The sequence below is a fragment of the Pseudophryne corroboree genome, chromosome 2 (assembly GCF_028390025.1).
Source record: "Pseudophryne corroboree isolate aPseCor3 chromosome 2, aPseCor3.hap2, whole genome shotgun sequence".
NCBI classification, from domain to species: Eukaryota; Metazoa; Chordata; class Amphibia; order Anura; family Myobatrachidae; genus Pseudophryne; species Pseudophryne corroboree.
Genome location: NC_086445.1, coordinates 702,577,249 through 702,604,912, shown reverse-complemented (window position 1 = coordinate 702,604,912; position 27,664 = coordinate 702,577,249). Strand labels below are relative to the sequence as shown.

The following is a 27,664-nucleotide window of genomic DNA, read 5'->3' as shown; positions in this document are numbered from 1 at the left end:
AGCCAAGAGTCATTACCTTCACTGTCATTATGCACTACTATCTCCTTCTGATTCTCCATGGTGAATACGGATGGAAAAAAAAAAAAAACTTGTTCAGTATGTCCGCTTTTATTTTGTCATCATTTAGCAAGGCTCCCAGTTCATCTTTTAATGGGCCTACAGTCTCCTTTTTTACCCTTTATTGTTTATGCATTTATAAAACTTTTTAGGATTGGCTTTACTCTCTAAAGTGATTTGCTTTTTGTTTACAATTTTAGCTGCTCTTATTACCTTTTTGTATCTTTTATTGCATTCCTTGCAATACCGGAATGCCTTCTCCCCTCCAATTGATTTAAATGCTTTGAAAGCATGCCTTTTATTAGCCATTTCATTTTTGACCTCTTATTAAGCCACATTGGTTTGTGTTTAGTACTCCTGCGTTTATTGCCCATGGGAATGAATTTGTGACTATTGCTATCAAGCAGCCCTTTTAAAAGCATACCACATTTCTGAAATGTCCTTATCCTGAAACAAAAACTTCCCAGTCAATGTCGTTTAGTGCCTGCCTCAGCATATTGAAGTTAGCTTTTCTAAAGTTAAATGTTTTAGTTGTTCCCTTATAGCTATGTTTCTTGAAACTAATGTCGAATGTGATCATATAATGGTCACGGTTTCCCAAGGTCTCCCCAACTGTAATGTCTGATATAAAGTCCACATTATTGATAATAACTAGGTCCAGGATATTATTACCTCTGAGACAAGTATTGATCCTTAAATGTGTTTGGCAATCTACTGCTCCTAGCTTTTACACACAAATTGTTACTCCAAATAATATCAGGATAATTGAAATCCCCTATCACTAGGATGTCCCCCATTCCCGCGGCTTTTTCAATTTGCTGCAAGAGATGTTCCTCGTCATGTACGCCGATAATCCGGTTGTTTATAGCATGTGCCAATGACCAGTTTTTTGGTTCAATGCCCCCACTTGTGATCACAACCCATAGCGATTCCACGTTATCGCCAGTCCCCTCGTAAAAAAAAAATCTATTATGTTTGGTTTTAGAGATGGTTTTACATAGAGACATACATCTCCTCCAATCCTCAAATCATGTCAAATAGCTCCATTTATCACATCACAGACTTTGCTACTTAGACGCACCAAAGCACTATTCCCAAAAACCAAGTACTATTTGAAAACTAAGGGCCTAATTCAGCATTGATCATAGATGTGTGAAAAAAAAAGAATTTACTTACCGATAATTCTATTTCTCATAGTCCGTAGTGGATGCTGGGGACTCCGTAAGGACCATGGGGAATAGCGGCTCCGCAGGAGACTGGGCACATCTAAAGAAAGCTTTAGGACTAACTGGTGTGCACTGGCTCCTCCCCCTATGACCCTCCTCCAAGCCTCAGTTAGGATACTGTGCCCGGACGAGCGTACACAATAAGGAAGGATTTTGAATCCCGGGTAAGACTCATACCAGCCACACCAATCACACCGTATAACTTGTGATCTGAACCCAGTTAACAGTATGATAACAGAGGAGCCTCTGAAAAGATGGCTCCCAACAATAATAACCCGATTTTTGTAACAATAACTATGTACAAGTATTGCAGACAATCCGCACTTGGGATGGGCGCCCAGCATCCACTACGGACTATGAGAAATAGAATTATCGGTAAGTAAATTCTTATTTTCTCTAACGTCCTAAGTGGATGCTGGGGACTCCGTAAGGACCATGGGGATTATACCAAAGCTCCCAAACGGGCGGGAGAGTGCGGATGACTCTGCAGCACCGAATGAGAGAACTCCAGGTCCTCCTCAGCCAGGGTATCAAATTTGTAGAATTTAGCAAACGTGTTTGCCCCTGACCAAGTAGCTGCTCGGCAAAGTTGTAAAGCCGAGACCCCTTGGGCAGCCGCCCAAGATGAGCCCACTTTCCTTGTGGAACGGGCTTTTACAGATTTTAGCTGTGGCAGGCCTGCCACAGAATGTGTAAGCTGAATTGTACTACAAATCCAACGAGCAATAGTCTGCTTAGAAGCAGGAGCACCCAGCTTGTTGGGTGCATACAGGATAAACAGCGAGTCAGATTTCCTGACTCCAGCCGTCCTGGAAACATATTTTCAGGACCCTGACAACATCCAGCAACTTGGATTCCTACAAGTCCCTAGTAGCCGCAGGCACCACAATAGGTTGGTTCAGGTGAAAACGCTGGAACCACCTTAGGGAGAAACTGAGGACGAGTCCTCAATTCCGCCCTGTCCGAATGGAAAATCAGATAAGGGCTTTTACAGGATAAAGCCGCCAATTCTGACACGCGCCTGGCCCAGGCCAGGGTCAACAGCATGACCACTTTCCATGTGAGATATTTTAACTCCACAGATTTAAGTGGTTCAAACCAATGTGACTTTTGGAACCCAAACTACATTGAGATCCCAAATTGCCACTGGAGGCACAAAAGGAGGCTGTATATGCAGTACCCCTTTTACAAACGTCTAAACTTCAGGGACTGAAGCTAGTTCTTTTTTGGAAGAAAATTGACAGGGCCGAAATCTGAACCTTAATGGACCCCAATTTCAGGCCCATAGACACTCCTGTTTGCAATCGACCCAGTTGAATTTCCTCCGTCGGGCCTTACTGGCCTCGCACTACGCAACATATTTTCGCCAATTGCGGTGATAATGTTTTTGCGGTTACATCCTTCCTGGCTTTAGATCAGGATATGGATGACTTCATCCGGAATGCCTTTTTTCCTTCAGGATCCGGTGTTCAACCGGCATGCCGTCAAACGCAGCCGCGGTAAGTCTTGGAACAGACAGGGTCCTTGCTGGAGCAGGTCCCTTCTTAGAGGTAGAGGCCACGGATCCTCCGTGAGCATCTCTTGAAGTTCCGGTTACCAAGTCCTTCTTGGCCAATCCGGAGCCACGAATATAGTGCTTTCTCCTCTCCATCTTATCAATCTCAGTACCTTGGGTATGAGAGGCAGAGGAGGGAACACATACACTGACTGGTACACCCACGGTGTTACCAGAGCGTCTACAACTATTGCCTGAGGGTCTCTTGACCTGGCGCAATACCTGTCGAGTTTTTTAATCATGTGGACGACTTTTGGGTGAAGTCCCCACTCTCCCGGGTGGAGGTCGTGCTGAGGAAGTCTGCTGCCCAGTTGTCCACTCCCGGAATGAATACTGTTGACAGTGCTATCACATGATTTTCCGCTCAGCGAAGAATCCCCGCAGCTTCTGCCATTGCCCTCCTGCTTCTTGTGCCACCCTGTCTGTTTACGTGGGTGACTGCCATGATGTTGTCCGACTGGATCAACACCGGCTGACTTTGAAGCAGAGGTCTTGCTAAGCTTAGAGCATTGTAAATGGCCCTTAGCTTCAGGATATTTATGTGAAGTGATGTATCCAGGCTTGACCCTAAGCCCTGGATATTCCTTCCCTGTGTGACTGCTCCCCAGCCTCGCAGGTTGGCATCCGTGGTCACCAGGACCCAGTCCTGAATGCCGAATCTGCGGCCCTCTAGAAGATGAGCACTCTGCAACCACCACAGGATGGATACCCTTGTCCTTGGTGACAGGGTTATCCACTGATGCATCTGAACATGCGACCCGGACCATTTGTCCAGTAGGTTCCACTGGAAAGTTCTTGCGTGGAATCTAACGAATGGGATTGCTTCGTAGGAAGCCACCATTTTTACCCAGAACCCTTGTGCATTGATGCACTGAGACTTGGTTCGGTTTTAGGAGGTTCCTGCTAGCTCGGATAACTCCCTGGCTTTCTCTTCCGGGAGAAACACCTTTTTCTGGACTGTGTCCAGGAACATCCCTAGGAAACAGAAGACAAGTCGTCGGAACCAGCTGCGATTTTGGAATATTGAGAATCCAATCGTGCTGCCGCAACACTACCTGAGATAGTGCTACACCGACTTCCAACTGTTCCCTGGATCTTACCCTTATCAGGGAATCGTCCAAGTAAGGGATAACTAAAATTCCCTTCCTTCGAAGGGATATCATTTCGCCCATTACCTTGGTAAAGACCCGGGGTGCCGTGGACCATCCCTACGGCAGCGTCTGAACGGATAGTGACAGTTCTGTACCATAACCTGAGGTACCCTTGGTGAGAAGGGTAAATTTTGACATGAAGGTAAGCATCCTTGATGTCCCGAGACATCATGTAGTCCCCTTCTTCCAGGTTCGCAATCACTGCTCTGAGTGACTCAATCTTGAATTTGAACCTCTGTATGTAAGTGTTCAAAGATTTTAGATTTAGAATCGGTCTCACCGAGCCGTCTGGCTTCGGTACCACAATAGTGTGGAATAATACCCCGTTCCCTGTTGCAGGAGGGGTACCTTGATTATCACCTGCTGGGAATACAGCTTGTGAATGGCTTCCAAAACTGCCTCCCTGTCAGAGGGAGACGTCGGTAAAGCCGACTTTTGGAAACGGCGAGGGGGAGACGTCTCGAATTTCAATATGTACCCTTGAGATATTACCTGAAGGATCCAGGGGTCTACTTGCGAGTGAGCCCACTGAGCACTGAAATTCATTGAGAACGGGCCCCCCCCCCCCCCCCCCCGTGCCTGAGCTTGTAAGGCCCTAGCGTCATACTGAGGGCTTTGCAGAGGCGGGAAAGGGTTTCTGTTCCTGGGAACTGGGTAATCTCTTCAGCCTTTTTCCTCTCCCTCTGTCACGAGCAGAAAAGAGGAACCTTTTGTCCGCTTGCCAACAAAGGACTGCGCCTGATAATACGGCGTCTTATTTTGAGAGGCGACCTGGGGTACAAACGTGGATTTCCCAGTTGTTGCCGTGGCCACCAGGTCTAAAAGACCGACCCCAAATGTCCCCTTTCAAAGGCAATACTTCCAAATGCCGTTTGGAATCCGCATCACCTGACCATTTTACTGGTAGAATTGGACAACGCACTTATACTTGATGCCAGTCGGCAAATATTCCGCTGTGCATCATGCTTATAGAAATGCATCTTTTAAATGCTCTATAGGCAATAATATACTATCCTTATCTAGGATATCAATATTTCCAGTCAGGGAATCCGACCATGCCAACCCAGCACTGCACCTCCAGGCTGAGGCGATTGCTGGTCGCAGTATAACACCAGTATGTGTGTGAATACATTTTTGGATACCCTCCTGCTTTCTATCAGCAGGATCCTTAAGGGTGGCCATCTCATGAGAGGGTAGAGCCCTTGTTCTTACAAGCGTGTGAGCGCCTTATCCCCCCTAGGGGGTGTTTCCCAACGCACCCTAACCTCTGGCGGGAAAGGGTATACAGCCAATACTTTTTAAGAAATTCTCAATTGTTATCGGGGGGAAACCCACGCATCATCACACACCTCATTTTATTTCTCAGATTCAGGAAAACTACAGGTAGTTTTTCCCTCACCGAACAGAATACCCCTTTTTGGTGGTACTCGTATTATCAGAAATGTATAAAACATTTTCCATTGTCTCAATCATGTAACGTGTGGCCCTACTGGAAATCACGGTTGTCTCTTCACCGTCGACACAGGAGTCAGTATCCGTGTCGGCGTCTGTATCTGCCATCTGAGGTAACGGGCGCTTTAGAGCCCCTGACGGCCTATGAGACGTCTGGACAGGCACAAGCTGAGTAGCCAGCTGTCTCATGTCAACCACTGTTTTTTTATACAGAGCTGACACTGTCACGTAATTTTCAACAGTACATCCACTCAGGTGTTGACCCCCTAGGTGGTGACATCACTGTTACAGACACTCTGCTCCGTCTCCACATCATTTTTCTCCTCATACATGTCGACACAAACGTACCGACACACAGCACACACACAGGGAATGCTCTGATAGAGGACAGGACCCCACTAGCCCTTTGGGGAGACAGAGGGAGAGTATGCCAGCACACACCAGAGCGCGCATATATATATATATATATATATATATATATATATATATATATATATATATATATATAGGGACAACCTTATATAAGTGTTTTTCCCCTTATAGCTGCTGTATGTTTTAATACTGCGCCTAATTAGTGCCCCCCTCTCTTTTTTTAACCCTTTCTGTAGTGTAGTGACTGCAGGGAAGAGACCGGGAGCTTCCCTCCAACTGAGCTGTGAGGGAAAATGGCGCCAGTGTGCTGAGGAGATAGGCTCCGCCCCCTTTTCGGCGGCCTTATCACCCGTTTTTCTGTATATTCTGGCAGGGGTTAAATGCATCCATATAGCCCAGGAGCTATATGTGATGTATTTTTTTGCCATGTAAGGTATCCTGTTTTATTGCGTCTCAGGGCGCCCCCCCCAGCGCCCTGCACCCTCAGTGACCGGAGTATGAAGTGTGCTGAGAGCAATGGCGCACAGCTGCAGTGCTGTGCGCTACCTTATTGAAGACAGGAACGTCTTCTGCCGCCGATTTTTCCGGACCTCTTCGCTCTTCTTGCTCTGTAAGGGGCCGGCGGCGCGGCTCCGGGACCCATCCAGGCTGGGCCTGTGATCGTCCCTCTGGAGCTAATGTCCAGTAGCCAAGAAGCCCAATCCACTCTGCACTCAGGTGAGTTCGCTTCTTCTCCCCTTAGTCCCTCGATGCAGTGAGCCTGTTGCCAGCAGGTCTCACTGAAAATAACAAACCTAAACTAAAACTTTCACTAAGAAGCTCAGGAGAGCCCCTAGTGTGCACCCTTCTCGTCGGGCACAGAAATCTAACTGAGGCTTGGAGGAGGGTCATAGGGGGAGGAGCCAGTGCACACCAGTTAGTCCTAAAGCTTTCTTTAGATGTGCCCAGTCTCCTGCGGAGCCGCTATTCCCCATGGTCCTTACGGAGTCCCCAGCATCCACTTAGGACGTTAGAGAAATCTTACATCTAAGACCTACTACATTTACATGCAGGGGAACGTCCAGCACAGTGCAAGTCCGCCCCATGTGCCGGGCCCTGTCCCCCTCCCTCTGCAAACATGTGAAAGTATTGTATGATGGTGATGCTTTCACATGTTTAGTGTAGCCCTCTGCTTATGCAGCCTAGCTGCAAAGGCAGGCAGATACCAGCCATATTGCGGGTCGCAGCAGCTGGGTGTGATGTCACGCAGCCACCGCAGCACGCCCCGCAAATGGTCCACACACGCGCTGTCCGGGCCACTCCCCACAACTCTGCATCAACGCTGCTTAAACAAGAGTTGACAGCCCATCCTGCCACACGAAAGCCTTTGCCTGTCAATCAGGCAGAGAGTTGTTCACACAAGATGCTGTTGCATCTAACTATGGCCCTCATTCCGAGTTGATCGCTCGCTAGCTGCTTTTAGCAGAAGTGCACACACTAGGCCGCCGCCCTCTGGGAGTGTCTCTTAGCTTAGCAGAAGTGCGAACGAAAGATTAGCAGAACTGCGCGTGAAAAATGTCATGCCGTTTCTGAGTAGCTCCTGACCTACTCCTATCTTGCGATGAATGCAGTCTGTTCAGTTCCTGGTTTGATGTCCCAAACACGCCCTGCGTTCGGCCAGCCACTCCTGCGTTTTTGCCTGGCACGCCTGCGTTTTTTAGCACACTCCCTGAAAACGCAGAGTTGCTGCCCAGAAACACAAACTTCCTGTCAATCATACTACGAACACTGGAGCAACTGAATAGAGTTGCTCGAGCTTGGCTAAAACGACAAAGTTTTGTGTGAAAGTACTTAGCGCATGAGCGCTGCGTACCTTGAGCATGCACAGAATTGCCGCTTTTTCACTTGATCGATGCACTGCGAAAAACAGCAGCGAGCGAACAACTCGGAATGAGGGCCAATGTGCGCATTGCTTCTTTTGACCAATGTATTCAGGACTGCGCATGCTCTGGAGCTGCAGTGCGCATGAGTCTCAATGGTGCCGCAGCACTTCTCGCAGTGCCTTGTTCGCTGCAGCCTGATTGACAGACTGTAGATGTTTGGGGCAGGGGCATATTCGGATACTTTCCCCACCATCCTGATCATGTCTGATTCTGCAACCAATGGTTGCGATGTTGATCCAATGCTGCATCTTTGTACGCAGGAAGCTAACCCAGAAGTCAGCAGTTGTCGCCTTTTTACATAAGATGCCTCCTGCGGCATTTACATATTTTCACACAGCTGCTCTGTTTGAAAATGCATCAGCGGAGACATTTGTGTCTACCCCTAAATCAGGTGCTAGGATTGCGGATAAAGTGGCAAAGTTGAGAAGAACTTACACAGGTATTGCACCAGTATTCTCGCACCATATGGCAGAAAAAGAGATAGACATAGGAGGGGTGGTATTCATGTGACCGCCGGTCAGCTGACCGACAGTCACATGACCTCCTCCGTGAGCCCGACGGCTCACTATCCCGATGGTCGGCATGCCGATTAACAGGGACTATTTCCACTCGTGGGTGTCCACGACACCCATAGAGTGGGAATAGAACCCGTGGCGACCGCAGCGTGGCGAGCGTGGCGAGCGCAGCGAGCCCGCAAGGGGCTTGCTGCACTCACTCCTCCCCGCCGGGATCCCGGCATCGGTATGCTGCCGGGATCCCGGCGTCGGTCAGGAGACCGCCGGTCACCAGTACTACACCCCATAGGAGAACACATCTGTATCCACATTCATCTCTCACCTACTGCTCAGATGCATTCACTGACTGCTGCATGCAGCCAAAAGAGCTGTACAGTAGATTGAGGAGAGATACATGCAAGTACCTGCCTGCATGGATCTATTTGACAGTAAGATGTATATTTCACAGCATACAAAATCTCCCCTATATATAATTCAGGTAACAGAGAACTCACCCAATATTACATGTGTATGTCACTGTGGATCCAAATAGGAAACCATCATCAGCTTTAAAATCTCCATTTTGTACATCTGGAAGGCTTGGACATGATCTACCTGTAAAAGAAAGAACAGCATCAAGAGTGAAAGGGGACAAGGAAGGCTGTTTAACAAAGGAGAAAGTAAAGTTGATGTAATCAAACATGTGTAAAAACCATACGACCTATGTAACTAGAGTTCAAGATAGAGGTAATGATCAGTCTATGACAGTGGTTCTCAAACTTTTTTGGATCATGGCGCCCTAGAGGGTCAGAATTTTTTTCACAGCACCCCATGGCTATAACATTCTTATTGAGAAATTCAGAAAAAATATGAAATTAGTTAAAATTGTGTAAATGTCATCCTTAGGTTCAGTTATGTGGTGAGTGACAGGTTTCACTACTGTTTCTTAAAGTTATTAAGAAATTTAGAAAGAAATATTAAATGAAAGTAAATTATATGTCATCCTTAGGTTCAATTGTGTGGTGAGGGATCATCTGTTTGTCCACATAGTTTATGATTGACAGCCACCAGCACTGGTTTTGACTATTACATGGACCATAAATAATTTGAATTGGTCCTGGACCACAAACCCAGGTCACCCCTGTAAGTATCCCAAGGCACACCAGTGTGCCACGGCACACAGTTTGAGTACCACTGGTCTATGCAGTAAAAGCTTTCGTATGGAAAAAGGTATTTCTGTAAACACCCTATCAATCTATCTAGCAGAGGAGTATGTGTGCCATCTCCAAAACTGTGGTCATTTGGCATTTAGGTAAACTGCCTATCTACTTTCTACATAGACAGAAGGCCATCAGATTAGGAATGAACCAACAAAGCTGTCTACAACACCAGAACCCTTTCATACAGCTAAATAAATAGGATTTAAAAATACCTACCGGTAAATCCTTTTCTCGTAGTCCGTAGGGGATCCCGGGGATCCATTTTGTACCATGGGGTATAGACGGATCCACTAGGAGCCTAGGGCACGTTAAGAATTTGAGAGAGTGCGCTGGCTCCTCCCTCTATGCCCCTCCTACCAGACTCAGTCTAGGAAACTGTGCCCGATGAGACGGACATACTTTGAGAAGGATAGGATAAGGAAAGTGGTGAGATTAGGAACCAGCACACATAGAACAATAGGAAAGCCATGCTAACCAAACTTGAAACATGATCAGCAACAGCTGAATCAAACAACATTACTGAACCAAGTAACAGTGCAGGAAGGACGAAGCACCAGGCGGGTGCCCAGTATCCCCTACGGACTAAGAGAAAAAATCCTATTTTCTCTTATGTCCTTGGGGATACTGGGAATCCCTTTAGTACCATGGGGAAGTGCCAAAGTTCCCAAACCAGGTGGGAGAGTGCTGAGGTTCCTGCAGAACTGATTGACCACACTAAAGGTCCTCAGAGGCCAAAGTATCGAACTTGTAAAACTTTGCAAACGTGTTCGAACCTGACCAAGTAGTTGCTCGGCAGAGTTGTAAAGCCGACACCCCCTGGGCAGCTGCCCATGAAGAAACCACCGCCCTAGTAGAGTGGGCCTGTACAGATTTTGGAACCGTCAATCCTGCCGTGGAATAAGCATGCTGGATAGTGAGCCTGATCCAGCGTGCAATGGACTGCTTTGAAGCAGGACACCCAATTTTATTGGGATCATAGAGAACGAACAGCGAGTCGGATTTTCTGTGACGAGCTGTTCCCTTTACATACACCTTCAAAGCCCTCACAACATCCAAAAACTTTGAGGTAGCCGGAACCACAATAGGTTGATGTGAAACGTGGACACCACCTTAGGAAGAAATTGCTGACGAGTTCGGAGTTCAGCTCTGTTCTCATGGAAAATTACGTAGAGACTCATGTGAGACAACGCCCCTAGCTCCGACACACGTCTTGCTGAAGCCAAGGCCAACAGTGTGACGGTCTTCCACATAAGGTACTTTACGTCAACCTCCTGTAACGGTTCAAACCAGTCCGATTGGAGGAACTGCAGCACCAAAATTGAGATCCCAAGGTGCCGTGGGAGACTGGATGTGCAGAACACCTTCAAGAACGTCTGGACCTCAGGGAGAGAAGCCAATTAAATAGACAAGGCCGAAATCTTGACTTTAATGGAGCCTAGATGTAGGCCCACATCCACTCCCGACTGCAAAAAAAGCAGGAGATGTCCCAGATGAAAATCCACCGTAGAATATTGTCTGCTCTCAAACCAAGAGACATACATCCTCCATATATACGGTGGTAATGTTTAGACGTTACCACCTTCCTGGCTTGGATCACAGTCGGGATGACCTTGTCAGGAATCCCTCTTCCTGGATAGAATCAGCCGTTTAACTTCCATGCCGTTAAACGTAGGTCCCCACCGACGTTTACTCCCTTACTCCCCCGGGTGCAGGTCGTGTCTGCTGAGGAAGTCTGCTTCACATTTGTCTACTCCCGGAATGAAGACCGCCAACAATGCCACAGCGTGTTTTTCCACCCAGAGCAGAATTCTTGACACCTCTGACATTGCTGCTCTGCTTTTCGTTCCACCCTGTCGGTTTATGTACGTTTCTGCCGTTACATTGTCAGACTGGACCTGAATGGCCTGATTCCGAAGAAAAGAGGAGGCCCGCAGAAGGGCATTGTAGATTGCCCTGAGTTCCAGGATGTTTATTGGAAGGACGACTTCCTGACTTGACCATCTTCCTTGAAACTGCACCCCCTGAGTGACGGCTCCCCAACGTCTGAGGCTTGCGTCTGTAGTTAGCAGAATCCAATTCTGAATCCCGAACATCCGACCCTCGACAAGGTGAGACGTCTGTAGCCACCACAAAAGGGAGATTCTGGCTCTTGGCGACAGACCGTTCATGTGCAGATGCGATCAGGACCATTTGTCCAACAGATCCAGCTGGAAGGGCCTTGCATGAAACCTTCCGTATTGAAGCGCCTCGTAAGGGGCCACCATTTTCCCCAGAAGGCGAAAGCACAGAGATCCGGGTTGGCTTCAGGACAGCCCGAACCCTCGACTGGCGCTCCCTGGACGGTTCCTTTATCAGAAGATCGTCCAGGTACGGAATTATGTTAACTCCCTGTTTAAGGAGTGAAAACATCATCTCTGCCATCACCTTGGTGAACACTCTCGGTGCTGTGGAGAGACCAAATGGCAGGGCCTGGAACTGGTAGTGGCAGTCCTGCAGTGCAAACCGTAGATAAGCCTGGTGAGGCGGCCAGATCGGAATATGAAGGTATGCATCCTTGATATCCAGGGACAATAGGAATTCCCCCTCCTCCAGACCTGAGATCACCGCTCTCAGAGACTCCAACATGAATTTGAACACTCGTAAGTACGGGTTCAACGACTTGAGGTTCAAAATCGGTCTTACCGAACCGTCCGGTTTGGTACCACAAACAAGTTGGAATAATGGGGGTGACTCTGACCCGTTTGCACGCTGCGGTTCGTCACATCGGTGCAAACGGGTCGGAAGTGCGCATGGGCAGCGGCCGCAGCAACGCCGCATACGAAGAAAGCGTTCGCAGCGGCGACCGCAAGATTGACAGGAGGAAGGCATTCCGGGGCGTCAACTCACTGTTTACCGGGCATGGAGATCCGAATGCACGAGTGACCAGGCGTTTGGAGGGCGGATGTCTGACGTCAATTCCGGGACCTTCATCGCTGGATCCATCGCACAGGGTAAGTAACTGCAGGGCTAGTCTTGTATCCACAGGATAGCCTTGGGATATTGTCGAGCGACAGCGAAAATGGCACCAACACGGTCACGAGCTTTCTGGCCTCCCAGGATGCATTGGGGCCTTCACCATATAGTCCCGCCCCCTGACTCAGTCAGATCAGTTCTTTCCACAGCAATTTTAGGCAGGATCATCAGGTAGACACCTGTATAGGCGATAAGAACACACATGCACACCCTTCCATACAAGAAGGAAGAGGTTTTAGTGATTGTCTAGATCCTCAAATCAGATGCGTCAGGGTGGGATCCCTGTGGATACCTGTGGACATAAGAGAAATCACGTTATCAACGGTAAGTTCTTACCATAACGTATATTTCTCTGGCTGGGTCCACAGGATTATCCACAGGATAACCTTGGGATTCCCAAAGCCATTTTAGTGGTGGGGACGCTCCTGATTGCACAGGAGGACCTTTCGCCCGAAGTCTGCGTCATGAGAGGCAAAAGTATCGAAGGCATAATGTCTAATGAATGTGTTTATGGAAGACCATGTGGCTGCCTTACATATCTGTTCTGCTGAAGCACCCTGTTGTGCTGCCCAAGAAGGACCTACCTTACGTGTAGAGTGTGCAGAGACATTAGCCGGAATAGGGAGATCTGCATGAGAATAAGCTTCTGATATTACCATTCGGAGCCATCTCGCCAGCGTCTGTTTACTAGCAGGCCATCCTCTTCTATGGAATCCGTAGAGGATGAAGAGAGAATCTGTTTTCCTGATGGTACTAGTACGATCTATGTAGATTCTAAAAGCCCGGACCACGTCCAGCGACGCTTCTCCTGCAGAAAGTCCCGATACCTGAAAAGCTGGGACTACAATCTCTTCATTCAGGTGAAACTTTGATACCACCTTTGGAAGATAACTAGATCTCGTTCTGAGAACTGCTCTGTCTGGAAAAAAACTTAGGAAAGGAGACTTACACGATAATGCTCCTAAATCTGACACTCTTCTGGCTGACGCCATTGCCAGTAAAAAAAGAACTTTAACCGTTAACCACTTAAGATCTGCTCTCTCAAGTGGTTCAAACAGAGGACCCTAGAGAAATTTAAGAACTAAATTAAAATCCCAGGGAGCTGCAGGAGGAACAAATGGAGGTTGAATATGTACTACTCCTTGAAAAAATGTACGTACATCCTGTAAATCAGCAATCTTCTGCTGAAACCATACAGTTAACGCTGAAACTTGAACCCTCAAGGAAGCAACTTTCAACCCTTTATCCAATCCTGCCTGAAGGAAATCCAAAATCCTAGCTACTTTAAAAGGATCTCGGATTGAAATTTTTTCCAGTACACCAATGAATATAGGCTTGCCATACTCTATGATACACACGGGCCGAAGAAGGCTTTCTTGCTCTAAGCATAGTTTGGATTACTTGTTTCGAAAAACCTTTAGCCTCTAAGATAGAGGTTTCAACATCTACGCCATCAAAGACAGGCGATCCAGATGACTGTGACAACAAGGTCCCTGCATTAGCAGATCTGGACGTTGAGGGAGCAGTATTGGTGCTTCCACGGACATTCTCAACAGATCTGTGTACCAATGCCTTCTTGGCCAAGCTGGAGCTATTAGAATGATTGCTCCTTTTGCCTGTTTTATCTTTCTCAGTACTCACATTCTACTGACAGTGCGTCTACAAGGACCGCTCCTGGGTCCCTTGTTCTCGATCCGTACCTTGGAACTTTGTTGTTTAGACGAGACGCCATAAGGTCTATCTCTGGTAGACCCCATCTATTCACCAGTGTCTGAAACACTTCTTGGTGTAGTGCCCATTCGGTTTCCTGAATGGTGTGCCGACTGAGAAAATCCGCTTCCCAGTTTAGTACACCCGGGACAAATACTGCTGACAATGCTGGGAGATGGAGTTCTGCCAATTCTAGAATGGGAGTTAGTTCCTCCATCTATCTCTTGCTGCGAGTTCCTCCTTGATGATTGAGGTATGCTACTGCCGTCGCATTGTCTGAGCGGATCTGGACTGGTCTTCCTTGTAGATTGTCCTTTGCCTGAACCAGAGCCAAGTAAATGGCCCTTATTTATTTATTGGCAGGCGACTTTTCCTTGCGGTCCACTTTCCCTGGAACCATAGGCTTCCGAGAACCGCCCCCCAGCCCTGCAGGCTGGGATCTGTTGTCAGGACTTGCCACTCTTTTATCCAAAATGGTCTCCCCTTGTTTAAATGGTCTGTCTGTAGCCACCACGCTAGAGACCTTTTTATGTTTACTGGAATCTTTATCATCTGCTTCTTTATCGTCTGATGATTTCCGTTCCATTTGGTCAGAATAAGGTGCTGCAATGGTCTGGAGTGGAATTGCGCATATTGCACCTTGTCGAAGGTTGATACCATCAGACCCAACAGTCGCATTGCTGCATGGACTGACATTGTCTGGGCTTGCAACGCTTCCTGAGCCATGACCTGCACCCTGACTATCTTTTTCTCTGGTAAGAGGACTTTCTGTAGGTCTGAATCCAATATGGCTCCCAAATGAACCATCCGCTGTGACGGATTCAGGGACGACTTTTCCCAATTTATGAGCCACCCGTGTCTCTGTAAACAAACTATCGTCTGTTGAAGATGGCTCAACAGTAAATGTTGCGACTGTGCGAAGATTAACAGGTCATCTAGGTATGGGAATATTCTTATCCCCTGCTTGCGCAGACAAGCTGCCATAACCACCATGATCTTGGTAAAACACCCTGGGTGCTGTAGCTAGCCCGAAAGGCAGAGCTTGGAACTGGAAATGTTCCTGGAGGATGGCAAACCTGAGGTAACACTGATGAGACAGTGCTATAGGCACATGTAGGTAAGCATCCCGTACATCCAGAGATACCATGTAATCTCCCGGTTCCATAGCCAACATTATGGAGCGTAATGTCTCCATGTGGAACTTCGGGATCCATACGTATCTGTTCAGCATTTTCAGATTTAGAATTGGTCGATATGACCCATTTGGCTTCTGGATTAGAAATAGATTGGAGTAAAACCCCTGTCCCCTCTGTGATGGAGGTACTGGGACAATCACACCTGACTGCAGTAATTTTTGGACTGCTTCTTGCAGGACATTGGCCTTCGACTCTATACGAGACGGGCTGGTGCAAAAAAATCTTTGAGGAGGCTGCCTCCTGAATGGGAACCCATACCCCTGAGATACTACCTTCTGCACTCAAGCATCTGCTGTTGACTGTTGCCATATGTGTGCAAAAAGAAGGAGTCGGTCCCCAACCCTGGAATACTCCAGGCGGAGGCCCGTGAGCGAAATTTTAAACCCTTGGACTTAGGGTTATAAGCAGCCGGAAATCTGACCTTTTTCGATTCAGCCTCTGATTCTAAGATATCCGATAAAGGTTTTCCAAATAATATATTACCGACAAAAGGCAATGCTTCCAATTCTTTCTTGGACTCCGCATCTGCCTTCCAGGTCCGTAGCCAAACTGCTCTGCGAGCGACTACTGTCAAGGCTGAAGCTTTAGAAGCAACTGTACCTACATCAATTGCTGCTTCTTCCAAATACTGGGCAGATTGTCTTAAACGGCAAAAACGATCCTCTTGCTCCCTAGTAGGAGAAGGGATGTCATTCTCTAGTTCCTCTATCCATTCGCCCATTGCCTTTGCTACCCAGGCCGAAGCCATAGCAGGTCTTACCACTGCTCCTACTAGAGAAAAAATAATTTTTCAAAAGGCTCTCTACCCTTCTGTCTGTGACATCATTCAATGAGGTAAAGGACAGTGGTAAAGCAGATTTATGCACGAGTCGCAGAACATGTGCATCTACTTTTGGAGGAACTTCTCTTTTCGAACAATCCACAGCAGGAAATGGATAATAAGAATCCCATCTCTTAGGAATCTTATACTTTTTACTGGGCGCTGCCCAAGACTCATCCATCATTTCCGTCAGCTCATCTGACGCTGGGAATTCAGCTTTCACTGATCTTGTTCGTTTAAATACAGGTGCTTTAGCTTTTAACACTGTCTTGGCTGGCTCTTCCAATGAGAGAACAGTCTTCACAGCATTAGTAAGTTCAGCTACATCTTCTGAACTAAAGCTCTGAGACTGATCATCATACAGAGTTGAATCTATTGTATCATCATCATCCGATGTATCATCTTGTGTAGTCTGCCACACAGACGCTAGTCTTACCTGTCCCTTGGTTGCTTGTAGAGGCTACTGGAACCAAACCATAGGAAGGGAGCTGCATATATAGGTTCATAGTGTAACCTAACCCTTGAGGTGGTGCTACCGGAGTTAACCTGTCCGCTACTGAAGATAGAGTCTTTGCGAACATATTCCATGGTGGCTCTGTTGGTGGTTGAACCAACTCCTGTTTTTTACTTCGCTGAAAAGCGAAACAGTTTGCACACAAACCCTCATAAGTGACCAATTGATTCATATCAATTACCCCTGACTTACAAGATAAGCATGTTAGGGATGTAGGAGTGCTCAATAAATTCTCATCACTTTTGCCGCTCACAGACATGGTATTAACCTGTTATTGACTACACAATTTGTGACTGAAAATCACCCTATATGTCAGTATATAGAGGTGAGATCAATCTGACCACAGTACACTTGATTTGAGGGTCAGAACAGGACTGACATTACACAGAAAAGTCAGCACACATACTAGCAGTCAGTCACATGTTAAAGCATTAGACATTGCCATATGAGAATACAACCTCCATAACAACTTATATATAAGTAGGAAAATTGTACTTCTGTTTTAAACTGGTTCTTTTTTCAACATAGCATGCAGAAAACACAGTAATAGACAGGTCTCATATGCAATAGGTACTAAAAATTAACAATGCATACTAAGAAGTAGAGAGAATTTTTAGTACTGTATACCCTGCCTCCGTAGAGCGGGATACAGGGAGACTCACCACACTTCCATATCCAAGCAAATACGCTTGAAAGACGCTGAGTGGATTTAGACGCTACTGTGGTACACTGCCGCTCTTGATAACTGATAACGGACGCTCACCAACGGACACGGACGCTGAGCGACTTCCACGTGTATGCAGACGCTAAGGCCTGTGACTCGGTCTGGGCGGGTTTATCTCCAGTGTACACAACCGCAGCGTCTAAGCTGCGACTGAGTACCCTCGTGGTAGCGTCTGAGCCGGAAATGAGGTCACTTAGTTCATGAAACGAGAAACACGCGGGAACTGGCCATGAACTCGGAGGAGGGACGGCCAGGAGAGCATCTGAATCCCCCTGTTGACTTAAACTCCAAGGCTCGCGGCCTCTACCTAGTCCTGGCGCCTATGATCCCCGGAGCGTAGCGCTGTCGCACTCTAGATGTTCGGCGTATCAACACACTGTTTGTAGTCTCCACCAAAATCAGTGTAGCTGTGTCCTGACCCCTCTAGTAAGAGGAAGTCCATAGACTCACCGTCTCCCCATGCTCCGGCCACAGCCTGGTTACGTCTGCTGGACCTGCTAGAACATCCGACACAGACGCCCTTCGAGACAGCACTGATACCCGAAGGTAAGCGTTGTTGCGACCCGGTGGAGAGTTGTTGGAGCGACTCTTTCTAGAATGTGTTTAAGACGCTGTTAAGATAAGTCACTCAAAAAAACAATATAGTAAGTCTCTAAAAATAAAATAATAAAAGCTTGAGGCTGCTCTCACAGCAGCCCTATGACCATGCGGCTTCCTGCCGCCCCAAGCAAAAAAACTGATCTGACTGAGTCAGGGGGCGGGACTATATGGTGAAGGCCCCAATGCATCCTGGGAGGCCAGAAAGCTCGTAACCGTGTTGGTGCCATTTTCGCTGTCGCTTGACAATATCCCAAGGTTATCCTGTGGATAATCCTGTGGACCCAGCCAAGAAACTTTTTTAGCATAGCAGGGCTGCACAAGTGATCGCAGCCCTGCTATGCTAAAATACACTCCCCCATATGCGGCATCTAATTGATCGCACGAGCAGCAAAAAGTTGCTACGTGCGATCAACTCGGAATGACCACCAATAGCCCTTGTTTTGCAGATGAGGTGGAACTGGACCAATGACCGGAGTCTGTACCAGTTTTTGAATGGCGTCCTGCAAGTTTATACTTGCCTCTTGTGAAACTGGTAAGCCTGATTTTAAGAATCTGTGAGGTAGGAGCTCCTGAAACTCCAGTCTGTAGCCCTGGGAAATAAGATCTACGACCCAGGGATTATGGCACGAATCTGTCCAGATGTGACTGAAAAATTTTAGTTGGGCTCCCATCTGCTAGTCCTCCAGGCATCGCTGTCCACCATCATGCTGAAGGCTTTGAGGAAGCAGAGCTTGAGCTCTGTTCCTGTGAACTGGCAGTTGCTTGTTTGCGTGGTTTACCTCTAGCTCCTCTCGTGGCTGTAGAAAAACGTCTGGTTTTGCCCTAAAACTGGTCAGTCCGGAAGGACTGTAGATTAGGTCCTGAGTAGGCCTTCCTGGCTGGGGGAGCTGCAGAAGGAAGATAAGTGGACTTACCCGAAGTAGCTTTGGAGATCCATTTGTCTAGTTCCTCTCCAAATAAGGCCTCTCCTGTGAAGGGTAGGCCTTCCACACCTTTCCTGGAGTCCACGTCAGAAGTTCACTGGCATAGCCATAAGTCTGAGTGCTCACACTGCCATAGCAGTGGGGCATGCATTAAGCAAACCCATTTCTTTTATGGCTTGCATCATAAAATTCGCAGAGTCCTGTATATGTTGCAGTAGTAAAATAATCTCCCCCTGAGGCAAGGTATCTAACCCCTCAAGTAGGTTACCCGACCATTTGGTGATGGCCTTAGTAATCCACCCACATGCTATAGTGGGTCTCTGGGCCACCCCAGCAGCTGTATACAAAGATTTGAGTGTAGTCTCAATTCTACGATCAGCCGTGTCTTTTAGAGAGGCTGCACCCGGGACAGGCCATACAATTTTCCGTGACAGCCTGGATACTGATGCATCCACTATCGGTGGATTTTCCCATTTTTTCCTATCCTCAGGAGGAAAAGGAAGAGATGATATCAACCTTTTAGAGATTTGAAATTTCCTATCAGGATTAGCCCACAGTTCTTCAAACAGGGTATTCAGTTCTCTTTGATACAGGAAAAGTGGCTGAGGATTTCTGTTTCATATTAATATAAAAGATTCCTCACTCTCCTCTGTCACCTTATCAGGGATATTCAGAACTTCTCTGATAGCTTCTATGAGAGCCTCACCCTCTTCCAGTTTTGACCCCCCATCATCAGAGTCAGACTACAGGAGATTGTAAGCTTGCGAGCAGGGCCTTCCTACCTCTATGTCTGTCTGTTTTTACCCAGTTTTGTTCTATTACTGTTGTTCTAAATGTAAAGCGCAACGGAATATGCTGCGCTATATAAGAAACTGTTAATAAAAAAAATAATAATAATAAAAATGTGGGCCAAAGTACGTTTTTGCGGACAAATGGCACGGGACTGAGACGCTGGTTTGGGTACAGGGTCCTTTTTCATGAACTCAGCCATACACCGCTTTAAGTATTGCGTCTCTTTCTCATTCCGAGATAACTTAGAAGAAATGGAGGAAATCATTCCCCTAATGGGAGTCCAGCCATGCTGGTTCTGCACCGCTAGCCTGGGAAGGGACACCACACTGACTACACACTAGTGAACCCCATGGAGAAGAGGAACACTGTGCTTTACATGAAACACGCTGTTTGCCTGACATACTGTAATAGTGATAGCACACAGAGGAAAAGGTTAAATGCACAATTAACCCACAAAGAGCCCTTCCAGGGAGACACAGAGAGAGAGTATGGAACCAGCCCTAATCGCTAATGCTAAGCTTAGCTGGGTCGTAGTCTAAGTACCCAGATTGGGGATTTAGTACACTAATAATCGCTCACCCCCTGCTATGACCTCCTGGTAATCTGGAGTCTCTCCGTAGTCTCTCCTGTCGATCAGCGTCTGTGTCAGCTGCAGTAGGGAAATGGCGCCTGCGAGCTGTTGGATCTGCTCATAGTGAAGCCCCGCCCCTTCAATGGCACGTGGTCTTCCTGCTCTCTTTTATACTGGCTGTATGTGTCTATATGCATAAAATGAAGACTCCTTTTATGGCTTTGTTCCCAATCTGGGTACTGTGTCCGCTGTTCAGCGTCTGTGTCCGTACACTGTCGGGAGACGCAGTCCGCCACGTTTAGAAGCCGTGTGTCTCAACCTCATGCCACCATAATGGCCGGCGATCCACTAACCGGGACGCCGGCTTAGTACTCACCACTCTTCTTTCTTCTGGCTCTGTTAGGGGTGGCAGCAAGCTGTGGGAATGTACGCTCGCTGTGGTGGGGCTTGCGTACAGTTCCCTCAGGATCTAGCGTCCTGTCAGCAGGGAACGGGACCATTAACCCTGAGAGAGGTTGGGCCATTCCCCCCCACCCCTCCCTAAATCCCACGAAGCAGGCAGGCTGGTGCCATCCAGTCCTGCCTGAAAATAACAAACCAGGAAACTAAAAGCAGAAAACTCTTCAGGAGCTTCCAGAGACGTGACAGTCTCTTCCGGGCACATTTTCTAAACTGAGTCTGGTAGGAGGGGCATAGAGGGTGGAGCCAGCACACCTAGTCAAATTTCTATAGTGCCCATGGCTCCTAGTGGACCAGTCTATACCCCATGGTACTAAATGGATTCCCAGTATCCCCTAGGATGTAAGAGAAATATCATCTCAGAACAACCACCTGTCACTGTAGCCCACAAGACTGCGATCTAGGTCTAGAACTTTCTGCCACACCCACTTTGATTTTACCATGGCTTTCAAAATCAAGCTTACCCTACTTGCACTTATACTATCCACCGTAACGTAAACTCACATCTGCCCCAATCTCCGCTTTGAAGCACACCAGCTCCTTGTTTCATCTGTGCTCTCTTCCTACTTGAATGTAAGCACTCTCATGAGCAGGGCTCTCCCTAGCTTTGGTTTTCAGATCTGCATTTATTGTGTCTGTCATGTATGCCCTATTTTCCCCATTGCCCTGTACTTGACAAATTTATGATCATAAAAATAAACAATCTTCTGAAAACTAGAAAATTACTGAGGAGTATCTACAGAAGACATTCCACCATATTGTGCTAGCTTTAGTGAGAATGTTTATAAAAATGTGATACATTTTCTGAGTAACAAGAAGACCCATCGATTATTGCACAAACTGTATAAAAGTATTTCTGTATTCCCGTTTATTAGACTGGAAATCATTGTTTAAACAAACATTTATACCATTTTATTATACCAGTTTGCCAAAATCTATTTACCATCTACTGTACCTCAGGTTTTGCAGTAGTAGTCATTAGGCAGCTAAAATAACGTAAGACTAATAATAAACAGCACTTACGTGTGCAGAACACTTCTGGAGTAGACCACGTTGAGTTACTTAAGCAAGTTCTATTTTTACTGATCCCAGGAACAGAAATATAGCCAGGCACACAAACATAGGTTACAGTTGTATTCACAGGAAAATCCACTTTATCGATAAATTCATCACTCAGCTGCCCATATGCCAGGGGGTCAGGTTTTGTGCAGTTACCTGATGATGACAGCAACAGCAGTATTAAGACATATAGCAAACAGAAGTAAAAAAACAAAAAACTTCGGCATACCCTTGACTGTAAATTTGTGACTATTCTTGTTTACTTAAAATACTGGGAAAATTATATGACATTAACAATAATAGTTATCCTATGACATGGAGAACAATTCCTCCAGAACTGCCAACATAAAAAAGTGCAGGTATTGTTTGTACAAGGCAGCCACAAGTCTGTTTTCCCTTTTACGATGGATCATTACTGCAACCCTTACAGCAGTAATACAAACTGGAGTACTGTTGTATGAGTAAACAGCAGAGATCCCAAACAAAGCCTCCCACCAGTGCCCTAAATAAACACTGCAGAAGATGGAGATATTAAAAACCTCCATTCTTAACACAAGCAGGGAACACATTAAAGATGGTGTAAAATGACTAACAATAAAATGTATGCTTATGACTTGCATGGGTTCACTACGATATGCCGGCGGTCGGGCTCCCGGCAACCAGCATACCGGCGCCGGGAGCCCGACCGCCGGCTTACCGACAGTGTGGCGAGCGCAAATGAGCCCCTTGCGGGCTCGCTGCGCTTGCCACGCCACGCTATTTTATTCTCCCTCCAGGGGGGTCGTGGACCCCCACGAGGGAAAATAAGTGTCGGTATGCCGGCTGTCGGGATCCCGGCGCCGGTATACTGTGCGCCGGGATCCCGTCAGTCGGCATACTGAAGACCACCCGACTTGCATAACTACTGGAAGATGGGTCACCGTTCCTATTACCACCTAGATTTACGATAAGAGACTAAACAAAATCTTACACCACCTAGGAGGTTATAAGATTAAGATAGTTAAATATAATAGTAGATAATGAGGAGAGGAAAGAAAAATATTTGGTGGGGCACTCTTTATGTATAGTTAGATTTAAAACGTAACTTCTGTTAGTATATACAAAGACTCTCACATACATACATACATACATACATACATACATACAACACTTAATAAAAATACAGCTTGATATGTGGGCATAATGCAAAACAGATGTTGCTATGGAAAATTAGATTTTACTTACCGGTAAATCTATTTCTCGTAGTCCGTAGTGGATGCTGGGGACTCCGTAAGGACCATGGGGATAGACGTGCTCCGCAGGAGACATGGGCACTTTAAGAAAGAATTTAGGTTCTGGTGTGCACTGGCTTCTCCCTCTATGCCCCTCCTCCAGACCTCAGTTAGAGAAACTGTGCCCAGAAGAGCTGACAGTACAAGGAAAGGATTTTGGTAATCCAGGGCAAGATTCATACCAATCACACCGTATAACATGTGATAACAACCAGTTAACAGTATGACAAATAGCAGAGCATCAGGTCAAAACCCCGATGCAACCATAACTTAACCCTTATTGAAGCAATAACTATATACAAGTCTTGCAGAAGAAGTCCGCACTTGGGACGGGCGCCCAGAATCCACTACGGACAACGAGAAATAGATTTACCGGCAAGTAAAATCTTATTTTCTCTAACGTCCTAGTGGATGCTGGGGACTCCGTAAGGACCATGGGGATTATACCAAAGCTCCCAAACAGGCGGGAGAGTGCGGATGACTCTGCAACACCGATTGAGCAAACAAGAGGTCCTCCTCCGCCAGGGTATCAAACTTGTAGAACTTTGCAAAAGTGTTTGAACCTGACCAAGTAGCCGCTCGGCAAAGTTGTAATGCAGAGACCCCTCGGGCAGCCGCCCAAGAAGAGCCCACCTTCCTAGTGGAATGGGCCTTAGCTGATTTTGGCAGCGGCAATCCAGCCGCCGAATGAGCCTGCTGAATCGTGTTACAGATCCAACGAGCAATAGTTTGCTTTGAGGCAGGAGCACCAAGCTTGTTGGATGCATACAGGATAAACAACGACTCTGTTTTCCTGACCCTAGCCGTTCTGGCTACATAAACCTTCAAAGCCCTGACCACATCAAGCAACTCGGAATCCTCCAAGTCACGAGTAGCCACAGTCACGACAATAGGTTGATTCATATGAAAAGATGAAACCACTTTTGGCAGAAATTGTGTACGGGTCCGCAATTCTGCTCTATCCATATGGAAAATCAGATAGGGGCTTTTATGTGACAAAGCCGCCAACTCTGACACGCGCCTGGCCGAAGCCAAGGCTAGTAGCATGACCACCTTCCACGTGAGATATTTCAACTCCACCGTTTTAAGTGGCTCAAACCAGTGTGATTTCAGGAAACTTAACACCACGTTAAGAACCCAAGGTGCCACTGTAGGCACAAAAGGAGGCTGAATATGCAGCACTCCCTTTACAAACGTCTGAACTTCTGGTAGAGAAGCCAAATCCTTTTGAAAGAAAATGGATAGGGCCGAAATCTGGACTTTAATGGAGCTCAATTTTAGGCCCAAATTCACTCCGGATTGTAGGAAGTGAAGGAAACGGCCCAGCTGGAATTCCTCCGTAGGAGCATTCCTGGCCTCACACCAAGAAACATATTTTCGCCATATTTGGTGATAATGTTGAGCTGTCACGTCTTTCCTAGCCTTTATCAGCGTAGGAATGACCTTCTCCGGAATGCCCTTTTCTGCTAGGATCCGGCGTTCAACCGCCATGCCGTCAAACGCAGCCACGGTAAGTCTTGGAACAGACAGGGCCGCTGTTGCAACAGGTCCTGTCTTAGAGGAAGAGACCACGGGTCCTCTGTTAGCATTTCTTGCAGATCTGGATACCAAGTCCTTCGTGGCCAATCTGGAACAATGAGGATTGTTCTCACTCCCCTTTTTCTTATTATCCTCAGCACCTTGGGTATGAGAGGAAGAGGAGGAAATACATAGACCGACCGGAACACCCACGGTGTCACCAGGGCGTCCACAGCTACTGCCTGAGGGTCTCTTGACCTGGCGCAATACCTCTGTAGCTTTTTGTTGAGGCGGGATGCCATCATGTCCACCTGTGGCTGTTCCCACCGACTTATAATCTGTGCGAAGACTTCCTGATGAAGTCCCCACTCTCCCGGGTGGAGGTCGTGTCTGCTGAGGAAGTCTGCTTCCCAGTTGTCCACTCCCGGGATGAACACTGCCGACAGTGCGCTTACGTGATTCTCCGCCCAGCGAAGAATTCTGGTGGCTTCCGCCATCGCCACTCTGCTCCTTGTGCCGCCTTGTCGGTTTACATGAGCCACTGCGGTGATGTTGTCCGACTGAATCAGAACTGGTTGGTCGCGAAGCAAGTTCTCCACTTAACGCAGGGCATTGTATATGGCCCTTAGTTCCAGGATGTTGATGTGAAGGCAAGTCTCTTGACTTAACCACAGCCCTTGGAAATTTCTTCCCTGTGTGACTGCTCCCCAACCTCGGAGGCTTGCGTCCGTGGTCACCAGGACCCAGTCCTGAATGCCGAATCTGCGGCCCTCCCGAAGGTGAGCACTCTGCAGCCACCACAGGAGTGACACCCTGGCCCTGGGGGATAGGGTGATTAACCGATGCATCTGAAGATGTGATCCGGACCACTTGTCCGGTAAGTCCCATTGAAAGGTCCTCGCATGGAACCTGCCGAAGGGAATGGCCTCGTATGATGCCACCATCTTTCCCAGGACTCGAGTGCATTGATGCACTGACACCTGTTTTGGTTTTAATAGGTTCCCGACCAGTGACAAGAGTTCCTGAGCTCTCTCTATCGGGAGATAAACCCTTTTCTGGTCTGTGTCCAGAATCATGCCCAGGAAAGGCAACCGAGTCGTAGGAACCAACTGCGACTTTGGAATATTTAGAATCCAGCCGTGTTGCCGTAACACTTCCAGAGAAAGTGATACGCTGTTCAGCAACTGCTCTCTTGATCTCGCTTTTATGAGGAGATCGTCCAAGTACGGGATAATTGTGACCCCTTGCTTCCGCAGGAGTACCATCATTTCCGCCATTACCTTGGTAAATATTCTCGGTGCCGTGGAGAGACCAAACGGCAACGTCTGAAATTGGTAATGACAATCCTGTAGCACAAATCTGAGGTACACCTGATGAGGTGGATAGATGGGGACATGAACGTATGCATCCTTTATGTCCAGAGACACCATAAAAATACCCCCCTTCCAGGCTTGCGATGACCGCTCTCAGCGATTCCATCTTGAACTTGAACCTTTTCAGGTATATGTTCAGGGATTTTAAATTCAATATGGGTCTGACCGAACCGTCCGGTTTTGGGACTACAAGCATGGTCGAATAATAACCCCTTCCCTGTTGCAGGAGGGGAACTTTTACCACCACCTGTTCAAGATACAATTTGTGAATTGCAGTTAACACTATTTCCCTGTCGTGGGGGGAAGCTGGTAGGGCCGATTTGAGGTATCGGTGAGGGGGCATCTCTTCGAATTCCAGCTTGTATCCCTGAGACACAATTTCTATTGCCCAGGGATCCACCTGGGAGTGAACCCACTTGTGGCTGAAATTTTGAAGACGTGCCCCCACCGGGCCTAGCTCCGCCTGTGGAGCCCCAGCGTCATGCGGTGGATTTTGTAGAGGCTGGGGAGGACTTCTGTTCCTGGGAACTAGCTGTGTTGTGCAGCTTCTTTCCTCTGCCCCTGCCTCTGGCAAGAAAGGATGCACCTCGGACTTTCTTGTTTCTTTGTGATCGAAAGGACTGCATTTGATAATGCGGTGCTCTCTTAGGCTGTGAGGGAATATAAGGCAAAAACGTTGACTTTCCAGCTGTAGCTGTGGAGACCAGGTCCGAGAGACCCTCCCCAAACAATTCCTCACCCTTGTAAGGTAAAACCCTCCATATGCCTTTTTGAGTCGGCATCACCTGTCCATTGTCGAGTCCACAGGACCCTTCTGGCAGAAATAGACATAGCATTTATTCTAGAACCCAGTAGACTAATGTCTCTTTGAGCATCTCTCATATATACGACAGCGTCTTTAATATGCCCCAGGGTCAACAACATAGTATCCGTGTCTAAGGTATCAATTTCCTCAGATAAGGTATCCATCCATGCTGCTACAGCACTACACACCCAGGCCGACGCGATTGCCGGTCTTAGTAAGGTACCTGAATGTGTATAAATGGACTTCAGGGTAGCCTCCTGTTTGCGATCCGCAGCATCTTTGAGAGTAGCCGTATCCTGTGACGGCAGGGCTACCTTCTTGGATAAGCGTGTTAAAGCTTTGTCTACCCTAGGGGAGGATTCCCAGCGTAACCTGTCCGTTGGCGGGAAAGGATACGCCATAAGAATCCTTTTGGAAATCTGCAGTTTTTTATCTGGCGATTCCCAAGCCTTTTCACATAACTCATTCAGCTCGTGTGAGGGGGGAAAGGTTACCTCCGGCTTCTTTTCCCCATACATATGCACCCTCTTGTCAGGGACAGGGGTTTCCTCTGTGATGTGCAACACATCCTTAATTGCTATAATCATATAACGGATGGATTTAGCCAATTTTGGCTGTAACTTTGCATCATCGTAATCGACACTGGAGTCAGAATCCATGTCGGTATCTGCGTCAACAATTTGGGATAGTGGGCGCTTCTGACACCCTGACGGCCTCTGCGACATAGGATCAGGCACGGGTTGAGACCCTGACTGTCCCGAGGCTTCAGCCTTGTCTAACCTTTTATGCAAGGAATTAACATTAGCATTTAAAACCTTCAGCGGAGACACCACATTCATTTGTTCCCACTCTGCTTCCACATAGCCTT

General features: G+C 47.3%; 1 protein-coding gene across 12 annotated transcripts in view; it reads right to left on the bottom strand.

The window, feature by feature from the left end:
* LOC135045354 (complement decay-accelerating factor-like) overlaps nucleotides 1-27,664 on the bottom strand; it is a 162,322-nt gene that overhangs the window by 113,157 nt on the left and 21,501 nt on the right. For all 12 annotated transcript variants that reach the window (XM_063955295.1, XM_063955294.1, XM_063955293.1 and 9 more), the window contains exons 3-4: nucleotides 21,794-21,985; nucleotides 8,745-8,844 (exon numbers count right to left, since the gene is read on the bottom strand). In XM_063955295.1, the coding sequence (XP_063811365.1) occupies nucleotides 8,745-8,844; nucleotides 21,794-21,985 (292 nt within the window). The remainder of the gene's footprint in view (nucleotides 1-8,744; nucleotides 8,845-21,793; nucleotides 21,986-27,664) is intronic.